The sequence below is a fragment of the Lepeophtheirus salmonis genome, chromosome 3, assembly GCF_016086655.4.
Source record: "Lepeophtheirus salmonis chromosome 3, UVic_Lsal_1.4, whole genome shotgun sequence".
Lineage (NCBI taxonomy): Eukaryota > Metazoa > Arthropoda > Copepoda > Siphonostomatoida > Caligidae > Lepeophtheirus > Lepeophtheirus salmonis.
The window spans coordinates 34,523,127-34,545,350 of record NC_052133.2 but is presented as its reverse complement, the minus strand read 5'-3'; the positions used below and the strand labels follow the sequence as shown (position 1 = coordinate 34,545,350).

At 29.6% G+C, this 22,224-nt stretch overlaps 1 protein-coding gene across 1 annotated transcript in view; it reads left to right on the top strand.

Annotated features, from left to right (window-relative positions):
* Positions 1–22,224, top strand: part of LOC121114972 (uncharacterized) — a 30,081-nt gene extending 7,857 nt beyond the window's left edge. Inside the window, exon 2 of the mRNA XM_071887365.1 lies at positions 18,734–22,224. Coding sequence (XP_071743466.1) covers positions 20,302–21,069 — 768 coding nt within the window. The 5' untranslated portion in view covers positions 18,734–20,301 and the 3' untranslated portion in view covers positions 21,070–22,224. The remainder of the gene's footprint in view (positions 1–18,733) is intronic.

Genomic DNA, 22,224 nt, shown 5'->3' with positions numbered 1-22,224 from the left:
TTCGACATTTTATTTCAAATGCAAAAGAAAAAAAAGTTGCTTTAAATGTATCTTTAATTTAAAAAAGAAGAAGAAGAATGGAAAACGAATTTAAATACAAAGTACATAGATTGTTATTACATATTATGAAACACACGTGACGTCACCATAATTTATCTATAGTATGGGTCGAATTTTAAATGAAAAAGATACAGATTCCATTTTTGTGTAACCAATAACGAACAATTTTTTTGAAATCCAACACATATACATACATAAACAACTCTCGTGAACTCATTTAGTTAATAGTTAAAAATCACCCAGTCAAAGTTTATTGCATTAATATAAACATAAATAAGAATTAATATATATGCATACATATTTGGTTTATTTTTTTAGATGCAGTGTTACTGCATCAAAGTTTTAATAAAATAAATAATGGGGTTTCTTATATGACAATCAAATCACAAAGTAAAAGAGCCTTTAGTTTTTTTCACTTTTCATCACGTAAACCGCAAAAAAGAGTTCGAAATGAATGAGAGGGAGAATATGTACGAGTACATTTTATGTAATTTGGGATAAAAGTACATATGTATTATATGGGTTGACACATAAGTCTTAGGAACCCTACTTTATCTTAATATTTCTCCTAAACAGATGTATGTTTTAAAAATGGTGTTTGATACACATGATTCACACAAATTACAAAATTGATTAGTTGTTTGCAATGACGCCGTTATCTCCAACAATGGTCGGAATAATATAAATAAAGACTGTATTTGCCTATCCAATCATGTTACTAAATCCAATTGCTTAGAAGATAAAAATAAATTTTTTACTTTACACATTTTTGCCTTCAGCAATGCAACTTGCCTCACAAAAGTTTTATACTTTTTCCTCTTATTTAACCAATAAACTACATATAGAACAAAATTGAAATTAAATTTTATTTTACTAAGTTTGTTAGTAAAAGCTCCCACAATTTCGTCCATGCATTCATATGTTGTGCCTATTTACAAGGTAGGAATGAGTAACATGAATTAAAAAAATGATATCTTTTATAAATGTACTTTTGTTTTTAAGAAATGATTAATTTAAAATAAATGCCGACATTCCCAATTAACAGAACTTTTTATTTATTATATATGTCATATGTAGTTTTTAAAAACGCATTAGTTATTTGTGATGAAATGGCTTCATTTATAGTCAAATAAATGTAAATACCTAGATTTACATGAGTATAAATACTCTAATTTTGATGAAAATGGCTGTTCCAAGTCTCATTAAAAAGGCTATAGATTTAGGGAGAAAGCGGAACTAGTTGGCACATGGGCTAAATCGGCGTTCTTCAAGTTGTGCTTTTGTGTTTTTTGAAAATATGAGCAGCTTTTTTTGCTGCTATCATTATTCTTCAATTTTTGAGGAAATAATATCTAATTAGTTAATAAAGTGTAACCGCGACTCTGTGTATTTATGAAACTCGCAACTAATTTAATTAACCGTCATAACAGCTAAGCTGCTCTAACCCTAAACATTCTTCAAATTGCCAGAGTTACCATGTTTATTTTCGTGTTTTAAGCATACAGACAGATTGTATTTTTTACAACTCTATGCATTATCTAACCCTAAGTAAATACTTTTCTAATTTTTGAAAATATATTGACATCATTCTGCTTACTTCAATAGAGAATTAGCACAATCAGACCAATACACCAAATCCTGAGCCTTTACTTATTTTCAAACTCGGAGTAACATTTTTCATGTTGATTAATTTTCTTATGAAACTCAATTATTGTTTTAATTTTTAAACACTTTTTGTTTTATATAATGTTTATTTGTCGTTATTTTAATAGTTAAATAAAGTTATTTGGTTAAGTGTTCAGTGTTTGATTTCAAAAAGTAGGTGGGAAATAAGTTGGCTTGCGCTAAAAACTCAAATCACTTCTACAAGCTATGTAATATACCAAAAAGTTTGCTTAATTGCCTAACTCAACTATACTTAAAAACATAGTGTATTATATTTATTTCATGGTAAATCAAAATTATTTTCAATAAATTAAATGCTAAGTACATAAATCTTTTCTTTTTATCTAATAACTTACTTCATCTTGAATTAATCAACGGGGAAAATAAATTTTTTAAACATTATTTTTTATTCATTTAATCTTATTTTTTCAAGGTGTTTGAAATTTGTTAAAATTCTTTTAAAATCATTATTATTAAATTACATAGCTTTTCATACATACATATGTATGCAAATCAAAAGTCCAACTAATGAAAGCCATACAAAGTATCATACTATTTTATTGTAAGAAAACATTCAAATTAGCATAAAACGTGTGATATATTTATAAAACATTTCAACTAATTATACATACAATAAGAAACAAAAATATTCATAAGCCATTTTTTGCAATTCTAAGTTCTGCTTATAGTAATGTAGATCGAGTCCCAGGCAGTGCCTTCGCTAGGATTTTTTTGGGGGGCTATTGAGTTTCTAAAGTATTCTGATTAAAATCTCATATTTTCTTACACTAATATGAAATGGCTTCTTTTAAGAATAAATAAAAGTGGGCCTTTTCTTTTTTTCCCCCAAAATTTGTTGGCCTTTCTTGTTATATTTATCGATTGATATGGGTGTTTTTGGAAAAAAAAATCTTATATTTTGTTCCTATTTCATCTAATGATGTTAATTTGTGAAAAGTAATATTTCTTTAGGTTTATAAAATTCCATTTTTTTTTTAAACGGTAAGTTTTATTTTTTCAAATTTGTAGGAACGGTATTTAGATTTGTCCTCCACCAATTTCATAAAAAAATTCAATTTTTCCGACTGTTAATCCAACTATTCTGACTTAAGCAATCATTTATAAGAAATGACATGCTCACTCTCCGTGGCAATGACCCTGGTCCCACGATACCAAAATTATTATTTTTAGAACTATTCAACTAAAAATATAAAAAAATCCCGTGAAGGGTAACTCATATGCAATGTTTAGTCTAAGAGAAGATGAACACAGAAATTTAATGACGTTTAAAAAAAAATAATTTCAACTTGCTTTGCTTTATAAATACAATTTTGCTTATTACGTCATCGACATGATGATTTGTATATGGCGTAATGGTGCTCCTAGAACCGCCTCCAATACCCATTTAGTATATCATTATTTTAAATGCGTCATTACCCCAATAGGTATCTCTGTAGTAGAGGTATACCAAGTCCCACGTGAGTTGTGAGTCTTTAAACTTAGAGTCTTAGTTGAATTTGAAGTTTTCATAAGCCTACTTTAAGGGCGACCCGAGTTTGTGAGTCGTGGTTATGATTTATTTATCCTCAAAGTTAATATTCAATCATAGATATATTATATTATTACTTTACTATTGCGCTTAAATACTAATAATTCCGGTGATTTAACACAAAAACAATCTTGAACAAAAATCAAGAAAAGAAGAAATGTACATACTGTTGAGTTGAGATACTCAAGAATGTAAACTACACTTTAGAACCTTCATTTGATATAAAATACTTAATTTGGCTCCAATTTAGTTCTTTAAGTTTAAAATCAATTAATGTTTAATTTTTTAATTGTGATGAATAGTTTTTGCTACTTTAAATTCAATTTTCAGGGCCTCCAAAGGATTACGTAGAATAATTTGTTGATGAATACAAAATATAATAGGTTTGGGCAAAAGTAATTTCGTATTTTTGGCTTTATTTTGATGCTTTATAGGAAGTGTTAGAATTATCCAATTTAACCCAAGTATGAACTGTTCTGTTGGATAGCTTGTTATTAACGAGAGTCCAACTTCATAATACTCTTATGTATAAGAACTTTCCATCTGAGCTCCCAGAGCGCACGTTATCAAAGATGTGTTCTACCTCGCGTCGTTTTGATGTCTCCTGTTCACCAATTCTGACCGCTTTTGTTCGATTGCCAGCTTCAAACGGTCGAGTAGTTTACAGTAGATGGCAGAATTGAGCGGGGCGGGAAAATCTCTCGAGCCACTGTTGTTTAATACGGATCGAAAGAGTATCGACCCTGTATATATTACAAATTTTCTTGGTCACTTTCGATGTGTTTTTCCTCTTCTGGTAGTAAAAATGTAAAATATGGCAAATTTCTTCATTTGAGACATCCATCCTCTACGCACTATAACCGGCAAAGTGAAATAATGTAAAAAAGTATTTTTGTTTACAATCAGTCCTTTAGACCACCTTATCGTATGATCCAATGTGACCAATAATAAAGAAGATATACTTATTTTAAAAAAAGGATGGAAGTACGAAATTACTTATTCACAACATAATATATTTTATATTCAATTGAAAGAAAAATAGTTCTAGCTTACATTTGTAATGATGAAGATGAAGGTTGTTTTTAGTATCAAGTCTTGATTCTAACTCCAGTCTGAATTTTCTAATTTTGAAATCAATTTAAGTCTAAGGTTAATGTTGAATAAGATTTAAATGCTACTCATATCCGCGTCTTGAGTGAGAGTTTTGATTCAGCCATCATCCATTTTGAAATAAAGTTGAAAAGCATCAACATGGTGCATGATACTCAAAAAAATAATAATAGTTAAATGAAATATGTTCTCGAACTTTAATTAACTTCAATTCCAATTCAAGCTTGAATTGTTCGATATACAGTAATTATAGAAGGGCGCAAATTTTAAGTTCAAATCTGTATTGCAGTCTCAAATTGGAGTTCCCAGTTCTGTTCAGATAGAGAAGACACAGGGACGGTTTCGACAGGATTAGGACCTGTGTGGTGCTTTTATAATTTTTTCTTTTATTTTAAATTTGTTTTTGTAAAAATATTTCACTTTTTCCCCATTTTTTTCTAACGACCTTTCTTTATTAGATCTGGTGTTCGGGCTTTTTATTTTAAAAAAGTATTTTTTTTTATGTTCAAATTCTTACATAATTTTATCCAGTCCAGAGAGTCAACTTTTGAAAGTTCAAAACTAGCACTGCCTGCCTTATTGATCGTATTCTATTGAATTGATACAGATTTTAAGTAAATAATTTGTTAATTTTCGGAAATGTCGTAGTGGAAATTGCTGTTATAATTTTGTTGCCTAGAAACAGAAAAATTCATACCTTGAATGACATTTAATATTTTTTCATGAATATTGACGAATTATAATATGTATTAATAATCATTCCGTTTGTGATACAAACATTCTTGGCGTTTATTAATATAAAGTTCATAAATTGACAGAAAAATAAAATAAAACTTAGAAATACTGTAATTAATTTTTAATAATTATAGAAAATTTTATTAATATATATTTTAAGTGTATACATAAATAATTAAAAATTAAGTTTTTGTCCTTCTGCTGCCTTAGATTTGACAAAACGAGACCTGAAGCTATGTGAAGCACGGGTTATTTCTTCCAAATCAATGAAGGCCCCTTACCCGTATGAAAACCATTGGATCAAAATCCACCCATTTTGTGATAATTTCATCCAAATTATTCAAGCAAGGATTAAATTTCCCACTAGGACCACGTTTAACAATCTTATCTTCCCCTTTTCTAGCCCGTTAATACTGTTGTATCCGAAAAATTGTGATTCCCTAGACGCCGAAGACCTCCTTCATTGTCTTAAAATCGACAAGTTCGCAGAGTAAATCAAAGACACTTTGTCTTTGATGTTGTTACTTTGGCATCTTTAATGCTAAAGCAGCGTTTCCCACCCTTTAAAAGCTCTAGAACAAGCACTTTGATTGGTTTCAATTTTTTTTAAATGTGTGGCCAATAGATAATCTATAATGAAGGCTATAAATTTACTGTCACTTAATGAGCTGCACCCTGTAGAAATAGTAAATATTTTAACATTATGTACAGAAAATATTATCAGTATAGTTTGAGATTGAGAGGGATTGAACTATTTATAAGTTGTTAGATTGTACATATTTTTTTTGGACCGACTAATTTTTTTACAAAAATAATTCTCCAACAAAAAAATGATTACATTACTAATTGTATAGACATTCTTTTTCTTAATATTAAAAGGTTATTTTCAAACTTCTTTTAATGTAAAATAGTACTTTTTTGTTGACCTTGGAATAATAATAAAAACAATATTATATGAAGTTATTTTTATTAATGAAGGTAAGAAAATCGATTAAAACTTTGTATTGTAAAAGTGTTCACAAAATCCTTACACTCTCATATTAGGGCTTTAAGAAGGGATACATAAATTTTATAGGAATATGTTTGTGGATGGCTTTCTCTACCGAAATTCAATCAAGTATATATGTATATATTTAGAAAGCTATATCAAATGGGATGATTTTCTACGCGGTACTTTTACAAAATAACTTTCTTTAAAAGTTATTTCCTCCAGAAATATCATAGATATGAACCCTATTTTATCCACCTTTTCTCGAAATAGACTTTGGAAATGATGATAGACATACATTGAGTTATATAAACGTTACTTTTACCAAAGGCAATTGCCATGTTTGTTTCAGTTTTTATCTGTAGGAACGGTATTTCCTCCCTATTTTTCTTTTGTTGAAAATCTACACACAATATTCTATACTCTTTAATGAAAGACAATATTTGAGGGACATTTGACTATGTATTTACCAACTGGGTTTGAACCTTTTATGTTACTTTTTTTGAAGGAATAAACGTTAGAAACTTTTTCTTATAACTCAAAAAGATTGTCAACTTTGACTCTATAATATTTCTTTAAATGTGAGAACTCCATTAAAGTTTTTAATCGTAGTTTCAAATCCAAACTGAAAAATAAGGAAGTTTATTATTACAAAAATTGAAAAAAAAAAAAATATTGAATCAAAAGATGTATTATTGCTTTGTACCAAGTCATCATTAATTCAAATAAATATAGTCATTTGAAGAGAAAAAATACTACGAGTTATAAGTATAAAAAACAATTTAATAACTTTAATAATAATTTGGTTTTGTCATATCGTTGTTGTTCTATCCTAATAATAATGTCCTATCTGTACATTTTAAAATTGTTCAGAAGAAGCAAAATCAATAATAAGATATGTTTTTATTAATAAATACATCATTTGTTATTAAATTAAAAAATATATATAATAAGAACGCTGAAAAAAAAAGTTTAACATAAGATAAGTTAAATTTGAACAGAGTAGGGATATTTGAATGATTAAAATTTGACAAAATATTACATTTTTATTCCAAATCATATTTATGTGAGGAAAAATTCATAAAATATGATATAAATATTTTCCTCAACATTAAGTGCTCTTAGCAGTGTTGTAATTATGCAACCGTAGCCTTCTCAAGTGAAATATAAATATATATATTTATGATATTATAATAAAACTCCAAAATTGTGACCACATACTAGATTCATGTATTTAACAATAATTTATTTTTTAAACTGTGATCCCTCCGGATTTGTAACTACGGGTAAGTTTGTATAAATGTTAATGAATAGTTTTTAGTTTTCATAATTTAAAGTAATTCGAAAAAAATGTTAATGAAAAGTACAATTAAATCCGCGTAAATTAGAATGTGTAAATTTTTTTATCTAATACATTTTTTTTTTTTTTTGTAAAAAGCAAAAATTCCTTGATTTGGGGGAGGGCGCTACAATCCCTCCAGCCCCCCAGGACGCCCCTGATGTATATCAGCAATATTAAGTCAAGTAACATTAAAGTGGACTTTTGTGATTAAAACTTATGTCAATGTATTTAATTAGGTAATTTTAATTGACGTTTCTTTTGGCTACATATGTACATATTTATTAGAATTTCTGTTATTAGAATTGCTTTTAATATCCTTTTTCAAAAAATGCTATTATCGAATTTAATGAATAAATTTTTTTGTAACTTATTAGTATTTATGCAGAAAAAAGTTAGAGTCCTGTCAACTGGAGTCGAGTCGAACCGAATCAAGTCAATTAATTAGAAAAGGAAAAAAGAAAGAAGGAAAATTAAGATTTTTGTTTTTTTTCTTTCTGAGCACTAATGCGTACAGTTGTCAATCCTATGGATTCTTAAATGTGATGGGTTGTTGTTAGTTTTAACCTGAACAGTGGTATTTATTAATGGAAGCTGTTATCATTATTGCAGAATTTGTTAGATAACATTTAAATATAAAGTTTCACCACTAATGGGCGTGCTCATGAACAACGCAGAGTATCACTGAAGATTTCTGTGGGAATTATAATTGTCAGTCCCTATTGAGCTCAGAACTGAGTTGAGGATCACCATTGGAGTCATTCCTACAGTATGTCCTTGCTATTCCGGCTGTAGAAAAACTAATGAGGTCTTCTAAAAATACAATTTTGAATAGATGTTATAGAAATAATCCTAATGTTCCGATTATTTTTAAAGAAAAATGATGAACATGTTGCAATGGAGTCAAGAAGAGCCATCATAGGTAATTTAATCCGCACTGGGATGACCACCTCAGACATCATGAAGACCTTATACGTCAGCAAGGTCAAAGTATATCGTGTCAAAAATCGTTTGGCTGATAGGGACAATCTTTGACAATTGGTTGACACCTTCTACAACTAGCAAAATGATCGGGTGATATGCTTTGACAAGGCTGATGACATCATCAGGATAGTCACTAAGACCAAACTTCTGGCCTCTGTGACTGTGTTGGGGGTTGGGACATTAACTGGTGAAAAAATGCATCCAACTTGGTTTCCTGTTGGATACTGGTTTCCTCCAGCCGACTACTTGATGGTATTCAAGGTAAATGTGGTCTCATAGATCACCAAGACCACGAAGAAGTCCAACAAGGCCACGTACGTATTTTAGCAGGATGGGCCTCTTTCCCATGCTGCTAATAGTGTGCAAGAGTGGATGGGTAGCAACATAAACTTCTGGTCCAAGAACCTTTGGCGACCTCAAAGCCCAGATTTGAATCCACTGGATTACTCCATTTCGTGGCAAATTGAAAGGAAGGCCTGCTAATTCCACCACCAGAATATTGATACTCTGAAGACCTCTGTTAATCAGCAGTGGAGGATCATGAAAAGGAACTACGTTATCAATGTATACAAGGGGTTTCCAGGGGCAGTTGGAGGCTGTCATTGAGGCTGATAGTGGGCAGATTCATAATTAATGTGCATTGTTATAGTAAAAATTATTATTAAATAAAATTTTCTATGTACAACATCCTCCTGATCAATTATGAGTATTTTAATGACCGCATTGAAGCAGGTCTCTGTACTTTTTCTACACCCAGTATACGGTGTGTAAATTAAGTTTATCTCCTTCTTCTCATAGCTGCTTGAAGCTAATTTTGTGGACCGTCATGACAGCTAAGCTGCTCTTCCCCAAAACAATCTTCAACTACCATGTTAATTTTTTTTTTTTCATTTTCAAAAATGCTTATGATTTACAACTAAACTAATAAGTTGATATTTTAAGTAAGTGTAAGATTGTACCATTCAATACAAAACCCTGGTAAATGTGTAGTCTGTCTCCTCAGATATTAGAAGAATCACATTAAAAATTGTGATTGATTGAAAAACAACTTAGCACCCCAAAACTCAAAACATTTGAGTAATTTTAGTGATAAACCTAAGCCGACTCAACACTAATGAAATGATATACATAGGAGTAACTCCTATAAAATCTTAATTATATGTATGCAAATAATTATCCTTATTTATGTTCATAAGCAATTTTACATAATTTATTGATCTTAAAAAACTAACACGTATAAATAGGGGTGACCGGGCACCATTGTATCAATTCTTTTTTCTCAAACATCAAAAAGCCACATTCACAAAATGTCATCCCATCTATTTAATATAATGAAGATTATTGTGAAAAAAACACAAGTACTTTTCTTTCAGATATTGAGTAATAACTAATTTTTAGGAGAAAAAGTATTTTTTTGTATCTTAGTATCAGTCAGTTTTTGACTAATTTCTACTGTTACTTATATCACTAAAACTATTGACAAGTTGATATAATTTAATCAAATTTCAAATATCACTCATAGAGGAGAAACTTGAAATATCATAACTCTTAGTACAAAGGGAACAGTTTCAATTTTCCTCGTATGTCTTATTCTTCATTATTCTTTTATATATTTGAACCTCATGTTAAGCTTGTTTTTAGTCAAGATTGTAAAGATTTTTAAGATTTAATTCATCCAATCCATCATACTCATTAGTTGTTTATTATATAAATCTTATTATATCTTAATCGACTAAAATATACAGAAGTTTAATTATTCAACATTTTAAAAATGCAGGTTATTTGTTCTTCAAAAATTATTATTTAGACCAGCATTTCTCAAAATTGATGTTCCTTGATCGTGTAAAGGTTTTCTGAAGAAAAAAAGTACATTTTGACATTTAAAAAATAATATGACATTTCAATTCTTATTACATATAAAAGAATAAATTTTAAACTCATTTGAGATAAATCAATAAATAAAATTGAACGTAAAAAGTACTAATTGTCAATAACGTGTCATGTCAATAGCCATCAGGGTCAGTGTGACTGCAGTTTTTTTATCCTTTAACTGCGTGAATAAATTTGATTTTAAAAATAGAAAGGAACAAGTAAAATCATCAGAGATTGTTTTCTAAAAAGAAAAGCCACATAAAAAACTGGACATGATTGACTGTGAAATTAAGCCTCAGCCAATTCTATGCACTTTATTGTAGTTCTCATGGTCATATTGTTGGGTTCTTTTTGTCATTGTATCACTTGGTTAGTCAATTAAGTTTGTAAACTTGAGTTTTTAATGGTCGAAGTTATTTACAGTTCGTATTATGACTCTGCTCATTGCTGTCTCGTCTACATAAACAGGACATTTAGCCTATGGACTGCCATTTTTAATCATATTTTACAGTTAGGTGCCTTAAGATATTTATGAACTTTTGAAAGGTACTCTTATGTAAAAAAAGTAGGGAAAACGCTCATTTATGCTAATTTTTTTAAACACAAACTTCTTCTTTTGTTGAACTGTTGCAACCGCCCATGGCTACAGAAATAGCTGCAACATTTGACGAGTCACATTTCGATACAATTTTTGAAAAATTACTTACTATGTTATGTTAGGCCATCTCGGAGTATTTGAGGGGAAAACAAAAAGTGTTGCAACTATGCCCAGCTTCCCTTACTATTTGTTTCTTAATACTTGCTTTCTATAAGCCATTGATTTTCTATCTAATATACATACACATGGGAGAAAGTGTTAATTAAGTGTACCTAAGGGACAGTTATAAGAAAGAGGGAGGGGAGGGGGCATTAGGGGGCTCCTTGTTTTTTAAATGGGGTTTTCTTTGGGAGTCAAGAGATTTTAGTAAGCATTTAAACAAAGATTGTTAGAATATATTTGTTTGGAAAAATCTATTACAGAAGCTCTTAAATATCGATTTCTAATTTGGATTAATTTATAGCAAAAGTTGCGTGATTTGAATCATATAATAATTCAGACTATTGACACTCTACAAAAATGGATTTATCTTTGTTAGTCAAGGGATTTTGGTAGACATTTAAACAAAGATTCTTCAAATTATTTAAATTGATGGTCGAGGTTGTGTGATTTTAATAACATAAAAACCTAATTCAGACTATTGACACTCTAATATTTTGAGGAATGTTATTGGGATAACTGAGGGCTTGTAGTCTTAGTAATCATCTGGTTCGTTGAGTTTGGGAAATTTACAATAAAACTCTTTTTACGATAATTTTCTTCTGGTGATGATATAATATTGTCCCTTAAAACTCACAAACTTCAAAGTAACTTTATTTTTTATAAGTCAAAAATTATCTTCGTATTTTTTTACATTTTAGAAACAATGAAATTATAAAATAATCAATTTTTTAAACAAAAATTATTTGAACACTCTTTATTCAAATGTCTACAGAAACCCTGTGGCTCACAAATAAATAGTCATTTTTAATAAAAATTAAAAATCACTGTAGGGGCTAGGGTACAAGCAAAAGGGAATGATATTCCTCAAAATTGAGTGTGGATTACATTTGTATTCTTCAACGATTTCTCCTCCATTTCTAATAACAAATTATTCCTGTAACCCCTTTGGAAGTGCTAAAAATTAATTACAATTAAAAAATGTCAAAATTGATCGTTATAGTAAAAGAATGGGAAACAGATAGATTTTTGTTTAAAAGGGCATATCAAGGTCAATATATATCTCTCAAATCAAATAAACGTTCTAGACTATGGTTAATTTTTTTTTCTTTTTGAGTATCTTCATTCCTACCATAAATTTGAATTCAAAGTCTATAATTGACTCAAACGTGTCTAAAAAATATTGGCCTGAATGTATAAATATGAAGTAAAATATTAAATTGGGATTTTTGTTCAATATTGTGTTCATCTTGAGGCAACACATATTATATTAGAATAAATTGTGAAGCTACATAAATTATAATTATTAAGAAAAGAATGGTACATATATATTACTTAATCATAAGATTGTTTTCCTATAAATCTTGTACATGGCTTTAATTATTTGTATGTATAAGAAGAACATGACTATATTTATAATGCAGGATAAAGTTGTTGTTTTTTACTGCAATAGTTACAATGATATGTAAGTATAATGTATGTGTATGCAACCTTGTCCGGGCTATTACGTGTGCGATGTCTGAGAAAGTATATCAATTATGTACTATTATTATTTGTTCCTATGCTGTACATTAGGCTGTCCTGTTTTCGACTTAATATTTCCCCACACCCCCTGCTTTTTGACTTTGCCGAAGTTTGAGGTCTAAGATCTGTTCCACATCATTCGGATTATATCAAACGCCAGGGGTAGTACTCAGCAATGCCCCGAATTATTAGGTGTCAACTAACGGACAAACTTTGATTTAATAACATAGGAGATCCCAAGAAATATTCAATCTCACTCTGGGTTTTTTTATGAACACACTCACACATAGTCACTTGATGCAAATATGTTCTCACCTTAAGAACAAGCGGTTAAAGAATAACAGCTTGAAGAAAATAAATGAATATGAGGTGATGAACATAGGAGTGCTTTAGTTTTGAGAATAAAGTATTCTTAAACGCATGCACTATTCCATTTATTTTAAGTACCAACTTTATAGCCCTTTTTTAAATATATATAGAGTGCGGAACCAAAATTTGTAGTAGCATGACTTAATTATGAAAAACATGATTTTTTTGGAATGAATATGTATTAATATAGAATAATAATGTTTTTGAATCTAAAATAAGAAAATAACATTTAGTAGCTGGGAAAACTGGGAAAATTTTTCCGGATAGAAATAAAAAAACTTTTCTTGACGAAAGTTTATACTATATATATCAAAAATCAACAATCAGCAATCAAAAAAATATAGGAAAATTATGTACAGAGTTGTAAACCCTAAGAATTTTCTCACTTGAGTGATTTTTTGAAGTTGGCAATCTAAATAGCGTTTTCCAAAGATGTCATTATAATTATTTAATTATTGAGAAGATAATATCTACGTTTAAAGTAACCACGAGTAGGAGGGCTCATGAATGACAAAGAGTAACACTGATAATTTGGAACATTTGCATGCTCATAAAAGATAGAAATTTGTTATGCAGTTATAATTTTAAGTCCTTGTTGGTCTCAGAGTGAAATTGAGTATCTACGTCAAAGTAATTCTTGCCTACGGTCTTATATATTTCATTTTACCCCTTTTCCTTTATAAAAACTGCTTGTAACTAATCTAATGAAACGTAATGGCAGCTAAGCAGCTCTCCTCCAATACATTCTCCAAATTGTTAGGGTTACATTGTTGATTTTCGGTCATCACTGCTTATAAGTGTAAATCCTTGTTGGATTCAGAGTAGAATTGAAGATTGAAAATGTAGTAATGCTTGTCTATGTCCTTCCTTGATGCACAATTAGATTTGTGTTCATTACCTTAATCTTTTATCTGCTTGTACCTAGTCTAATAAAACGTCATAACAGCTAAGCTTTTCTTCTTCAAACATTTTTCAAATTGTAAGGATTACCACCTCAGTTTTTGGGGGGTTTTTACATACCGAAAGTACTTTGAATTTATAGCTCTAATTATGTCCCATGTTTGATTTTGGTGGATTGTCCATATCATTACCTAACTATGTTAGGTAATATGTTCACAAGCCATAATCATACAAAAATAAAATTGTTTTCTTATTTATGTAGAAAGTTTCACGTATTTAAGAAGGGGGTGTACTGTTATTGCAATGCAGTACACACGAATAAATGCACATTTGTAGATTCGATCTCCTTTAATATTTGACAGCTTGATGATAAACAATTTGTCTCTATTAATGCAGTTGTCAAATTGTGATTTGTATGAGCTATTGAATTAGGTAGGCGAATTACCATCAAATTTCTGGCTTTGTATCAAAGGCAAGGCTGGTTTTACTTTAAGCTGAGCCAAGGGCAAAGATGAATTCCCTTTTCTTTCATTTTAATTATATTTTATTCTATTATAAAAAATAATTTCAAACCTATTTTATTATTATTATTGAAAATATAAATACGTGGCATTTTTTTAAAAAGAAGTATATATATATATATTATTCACTGTTCCTTTTATATGTAAAAAGCAATTACGTAAATAAATATACATAGATAAACATGAAAGTTTAAAGTTATTGCTTCCTATAAGAACTGTCAAAAATTTCTATCAAAGAGGACAGTTGAAAAATAAATCACAATATGGCCTATTTCAAGCAAGCAGTGTATTCTAGTGGGGGGGGGGGAAGTTAAGTGTCATTGATCTAAAATTTAAAAAAAAAAATCAAGCAACATCAATAATAATAAGAAAAAACATCATAAATAAAACACATTAATAATTGTAACTACATATATAAAAATAATTGAAACCAAAATAAATTCTAGAAATCAAGAGTACGGGTTAGAAATTCTAAAACTTATGAGGATTGACTTTAGTAGCTTCTTATGTGATACCGATGGATAGAATTTTACTTCTTTTGCCACCTGGATCCAAGACGTGTCATCAGCATTGGGGATTTTCAAAGAAAGGGTGGTATATCTAGCAGTAGATGCCATAAAAATTGCTCTATGTTCGTAAGGGTATATTGGCTCATAGGATGTAAGCATTCCAGGAATTAATGCTTCAGACTGTAATAAAGCAAAATCAATGGCTTTAGACTTCTGTGGAGACTGCTTATTCCTTCCTTAAAAGTCATTTTAAGATCCTATGGTCTAGGAACAATAAAATCTTTGGTCGCTCTTTTTATTGTACAAAAATGAACTTTTTTTTTAAACATGATTTATTTGGATGACGTTTCTTTAAAAATACATCTTGAATTGTTTTAAAAAAATTTACATTGTGGGGCCCCATTTTCTATAATAAAGTACGGGCTGTAACAAATACGTCCAATGGCAAGAAATGGGGGTAAATACCTTATTTTGCGAATCATAAGTCTTAGCTCACAAGTCCAAGTCTTTAAATATTTTCACCCAATCCAGTTCGAGCCCATGGATTTATTTCTAGCTTACTTCAAATCCTTAATTACTTATTGGTTGATTTGAGTCTTAACACTTTTCTTAAGTCCAATATAAATGAATCCCAATAAATCAAAAATAATGGCCACAACTAAGCTTTAATTTTTTCAGTAGGATATAATTAATCTTTAATATTTTCCTACTCATTTTGACATGAATTGAGTTTTTACCTATAAAATATAATTTGAAATGTACCTTCTTTATATCTAATGAAAAAATAGAAATGATAGTGAGAAAATTTGTTAAAAACATGGTTTCAAGTCATTGTAAAGTTCCTTTTGGTTCCTGTCCAGTCTCGAGTTCTTGATTTCGAAACTCAAGTTTTCAAAATACAGACTCAAGCCCACGTTACCAGTTCTCTTACATACAAACCATCTGGTCGTTTCGGCTTTTTTCAATAGATCTTTGGGCATATATAAAAAATTTATCAATTTACTCCATTCTCGTAGTGTCCTTCATTACTTTAAAAAAAAAATATTAATCTTAAAATAGATAACATAATATTGAATATTGGCCTATGCCCTGGTATTCCGTAATTTAAGCTTAAAATCAGTTAAGTAACTCTTTTTTCTCCCTCTATAGTCTCACTACAACCCTTACAAAACCCATATGGTACCGTGGGCCACCAATTGAGTAGCCTTGATCTAGTAGTTTATACGTATACATATTCCCTTATAATTGTAAGTAGAAATATTTGTTTCTCTTGTCAATTGGAAGTATTAAAAAAATATATTAATAAAAGGACCTTCTTCCTTTCTATGTTTTAAGAATGTATATTAGACCGTCTCAGAATGATATCATGAGGCAATTTTGAATGAAAGACCTTATTTTCTCATTGTTTGGCTCAATTATTGCTAATGAAGATAAATAGTATTTTTAAATATTGTCATAGGAGTTAAATATTTGGGCATTGTGAGATATGAAGACGACATTTAATTGTTTATGAACCATTCATGTTTTCTTTAATTGTTAACTTATTATTCCAATTAAAAATCAAGCCAAAACTTTGACTCAAATTGAATAATTATTATTTTATAAAATTAACTGAATTGATAAATACTTCTACAAATAAATGTCCATTAATTTCTTTTGTCAGTCAATCCTCTACGTTATTTGTAGGGTTGTTAAGAGAAAAGTGCTAATATTTCCTTCCATGTCAATCGATTATTAAAATTCAAAACTGAATAATTGTTATTTTATAGAAAAAAATGAATCAGAATAGTGCTTTTACAACTATTAAGCCCCTTTCAATTGTCAGTTTTCACCCTGAACTCTTTTAACAACTTTTGTAATGAAGTATGGTGGACATAGTTTCTTCCAATACATTTATTTAATTTTGAATTTCAATAATTTTCTGCATTGCAAGAAAGTTTAATCCTCAGAGTACTCCAGTTTCCTCTAATGCAGCTCAAATATCTAAAAAACTGTCCAAGGATATATTTAAATACTTTTATAAAAATAACTGTTATCAATACTTTAGTTGGATTACCACATCTATCGTGTTTGTAGATACATACGTGCACACGCAGGATAAATGTGATAACACGCCTTTCATCCTTGTTTGGGTAGGGCAATAATATATTATTGGATTCCAGTTTCCACTTATTAGATATGTAAATGTTATACATACATGTATACTTCTTTTTTTTTGTCTTTAGAAGCGTGACTAATTAACGCAGACGTGACCTAAGATTAGTCACAACAAAGCAAATATTTGTGAATATTTTATCTTTTAAAAACATTACAAAAAATATGTAGATCTTGAAATAAATTACAAATTTATGTAACATAAAGCTTTGAATCAATGAGAAAATCTTAAATGTGACATCATTAATATGTAATGGGACAAATAACAAAAAACAAAATGTAACTCAATCAATACATGGTTTGATTACTTCTGAAACAGAAGCCCTTATTTATGAAATAAAACATATATAAATTTTTAACTGGTAAAAATATGTTGTTAATGAAATATGGTAATTTATGAAAGCCCTATTCTAGCCAATATTTATACACTTCGTAATTAATTTTCATTAACTCGTCAATATCTTTTTCTCCCTGAAGTTTATAACTAATTAAAGCTATTACCTTGAAATTGTGTACTCAAATAATTGAAAGGTTGGTAAATCTAAGGTAATTATTAGCCATATTTTGATTCCCAAAAAATACATGGTTAGATCAATGTCTTTGATTTAAAAAAAAAAAAAAAAAAAAGACTATAAATCAAGGGGCAAAACGATGCTCATATGATCCACTTTTTTCGAAATATAGTTGTCAACACGAGAAATAATTGAACTTAAAATTTATTAATGAAATTTAAGGAGTAAACTAATTTTGTGAAGAGTAGAAAAAATTGCGTACGTGATGAGAAAAAAAATAATAAAGTAACGTCATCTGTGGTTAATCTTTGAAGTTCAAAAGTTGCATTTTGCTGGGAATAAAGCTTTTATGTAATCAAACAAATCTCATCAGCCTATCACACACTGTTTTAAATCTTCGTTACTATTTTAACATTAATCCATTTTCAAAAAAATAAAAAAATATATTTTGATTATTTTTTTTTTTAGAAAATATGTTTTAGATTTTGTAAGTAATTTTTTATTATTAAGTTATTTCTTAATATATAATTTTTTCTTAATACTCAGTACAGTACGTAAAACGAAGACATGTCCGTCAAAAGATTTGGTCATCCCATGTAAAAAAAAAATTAATTAGAAGTGGTGTCCAGATAGGACGATTTTTTCCGAAAGCAGCAAAAGTCTTACTTTTATATAATGATATATTTTTTTAATAATGCTGATTTATCCACTGATTGAATCCCATGTTCCACCCATGTATGTTTGTTAGCTAAAAAACTGAAAATAACATTAAATCGTATGAGAAAAACAAATTTTACGAGAAATTTACGAAAATACCCTTGTAGCAATATTAGTCTATCAAATGTTTCTGGATTTTGATATAAAAATTGAAATAGTTAATGATTGAAAAGGTATTATGAATTTTCCTTACTTAAAGCAGATCAAACACCTGAGGGTTTTTTTTAAATGAGGTTTAATCATTGTTTGCAAATGTTCTAACGTTATTTAACACTACAATTACAATAATTGACTTAATATAAAATAACTTCCATATTCCTTATAGTAATATAAAAAATGTATAAGGTGTTAAACATCTGTTTTTGATTTTTTAATTTCAATTAAAATTATTTAAATGTGAATAATTATTTAAAATAATTAGTAAACATTTTTTTGATATTTACTAATCTAGATTTTTTTAAATTTCAGATGAACAAAGATTTAGTAGTCTTATATCATTAGCGACTCACCATGCCGAATAACAGTGCCACCAATATCACTGTTGAGGATTCCTTAATATCCGACATACTTAACTTAAATTATGATGTTGGAGAAGTTTACCTACTCAACCAAGAGCTTCAAGCTACTTTTATTATCCTCATTATCCTTTTTGCTGTGGTAGCAAATTTGGCAGTCATTCACAATGTTTGCTTAAATGATTTAAAAATGAAAAGTGTGAATTTTATTCTAATTAAAAATCTCTGCATTGTGGATCTTGTCGGTGCAATTTGTGTACTACCCATACCTCTGGCTGCAACAATTAAAGGAGTTTGGGATTTTGGCTCAACTGTCTGTGCGATCAATAGTGTTGTGAATGTCACAGTATGGTTTCAACATTTGGCTCTCTTCGGCATGCTAAAAATTGATAGAGTTTTAGCATCATGTCTTCCAATAGGGACAAAACATTATAATATCAACTTCATTTTACCTTTTGCTAATTCAATATATCTATACTTTGCTGTTTTTTACCAGTTTATAATCACATATCTATGAGTCATTTCAACTCATTTTGAACTTAGTAATTTAAGTAAAAAGTAGTATCATAAAGATGAGTATAACTTTTTTTCCTAAAAATTAACTTTACTCAAGTTCCGGATGAGCAGGTTCGAAATTCATTTTTACCAATTTTAAATTATTCTTTCTGGATCGGATTTAACCGGTATTTTAGTTGGGACCGCCAGTTTCAGATCATGTCTCGAACTTTAGTAGTTCTCAATGTGTTGATCATTATTTAATCTGTCTCAGACTAAAAATATTTTTGTAATACATTAACCATAATTCTGAGTCGTGGGCGCCGTAATGTCCCCTATCCCCATTTTTGTAATCTTGAAATATTCTTTTCTATAGATTTTACATCATTTATGTAATGACACCCTGGAACGTACCCCCAACTTCACAAATGTCCTGAGTATTAGTTTAAATATATTATATAATTCGGTAAAATCTAAAAGCATGATTCATAAATTGAAGCATAATTTGTTTACATTTTTTTTTCAAAAATAGCAAAAATCCATTCAAAACTCTGTATAACATCATTTTAGTAGGTTCATACGGAAGTTTTAAGTGAAAACAAACTTGTTCGTAGAACCGACAGAGAGGGCAAATTATATGGGTCAAAAAAAATTATTTTTTTAACTGGTTTTAAGGCCAAATTACAGCACTACAATATGCACATCTATACGAGAGCAACTCGTAATTATATTTTATGGAAAATATGTATTTAAATAATTCCAAATCTTCAAATCCATTAATATTTAAATAAAAAGTTGATATTATAATGATTTATTTTATATATTTCAGGAAAATATCCATTACTACCTGTAAAAGCTATTTCAATATTAGTATTGATCTCCTGGATACTATCTTTCAGCATTGCTGGGTTAGTTACAGGGATCTTTCATTCCTCATATGAACCTGCAGTTGTGCTTTGCATTCCGGAGCTGCCAATTGAATTTTTTATCACAATATTCTCAATCTACTGCTTGGTACTTTTTAGCATGGTAACAAGTTACATTGGAGTACTTTTTTACCTCAAAAAGAAACAAGCCCATTCCAATAGATCGTCAACCACTACAGTTTTAGACTACAGAGGACTGGAGCATGCAGCACTCACCTCTTTCCTCATCACAATGAGTCACTTTCTTCTATATGTACCCACAATGTTGGTCATAGGTCTTCATGGATGGTTTCTACATCCAGTAGCTATATTACTATGTGATATGATCGTATATTCCGAATTCCTAATCCATCCTACAGTCTTGCTATTCACCTCAACAAAGCTAAGGGAAGAAATCTCAAACACGATTCGAAAATCCCTTAAAAATACGGGTAACCTTGCAATAGACTTTATTTGCCGTAGAAGAAGTTACTGCTGTTGTATCTCAGTATTTGTTCAAAATAATAGGAAATGCTCTGAATTCCCAAGTAGGTTGGAGCATGAATCCAAAGGAGCCGAGTTAAATGAAGTTGCGGATACGTCGTCCTCATTTGCCTCCTCCGTTGTGGCAATGCAGTCATCCACTTCCATTTTTTGGATATCCTCCTCATTCGACTGTACCTCCTCAAGACAGAGACTCAGTGAAGATAAAAGACTCAGAAGATCACTTCCGTTTGCACAACCCAGTGACGGAAGAAATCAGTATTTTCACAAAATACGAAGGCATTCCTTTCATTCCACAGAGTTGAAAAACATTTTAAAGGACGTTAAGCGACCTCAAACACCATCCAACTCAAAAAATCACACAGAATTCGACAAATTCTCTTAGTTATAAATATATAGTCTTAAATAAATATTACCAAAGCATTAGTGAGCAGTGCTCAAGATTAATAAGCGAGAGAGCTCTCACAATTTTAGATGTACGAAAAAATTGCTCTTTAAAATTTAAGGAAAATCAAGGTTAAAAGAAATACAACATTATACCATAACACTTTTCCAACTGATATTGACTTCCACCACGCTTTTTAAATGTGATGTCAAAGAGTCTAAGTGTTACCAAGTGTAGCTTTATTAATTTATCTGTTAGAGTACCGCAGTTAAACTCTATGCTGTCAAAATCTGTCTGTTTTCCCCAGCAGTCGGTACGATACATTAAATTGAAAATTATGGCAAGCCCAATTACATGACGGTGTAACCTTGTATTTTTATTAACCATGTGAGAACTGTATTTTCTAAAAAATTAGGGAAAACATCAAATAATCGCTTGATTGAGTAATAACAGGAGATCACTTATTTATTTATTCGAAAAAAAAAAGCGAAGAAGCGCTCTCAACAATAGGGTAGTGAGTGAAAGCGCTAGTAATTTAATGGGTGGTACTAATGCTTTGAATATTACTATGGCTGCGACTTTTGTTGAGGTGAGTGAGCACACCCGCAATTTCTATCCGGTTCCTCTGTTTCATTCTATGAGCTATTTGTTATTGACAATAAATAATAAACACTAATGATAGAACTGATACTTGTACCAACTGTTATTTTTCTTTCCTTCCTTGAACTCAACTCTATCTCAACAAAAGTCGTAACTCTATAAATATTACTCCATCATTCAGATTATTATTTTAGTTACTAGTATTTGGCCAAAACGCAAACCTTATGAATTAATAGTTAAATTATAATTATACATACGTGCATAAGTAAATAAACAAATGACAATTAAATAATAATAATAAATTTATTATTACTTTAATACCCAAATTCATTTGATTTCCCTTAAAACGCGTGTTCTATATATTTTATCATTTTTAATACCCCCCATTTTTATGCTGATACGGACATTTTATGACTCATTCTGAAATATGTATGTACCTATGTTTATATCTCTCTATATTTACAAGTGTTTAACACTTTTGAGTAAATTTGTAGCATTTTAATGCCAAAAATAAAGCAATAAATTAATATTCCTTGGGGATACTAATCTAACCTC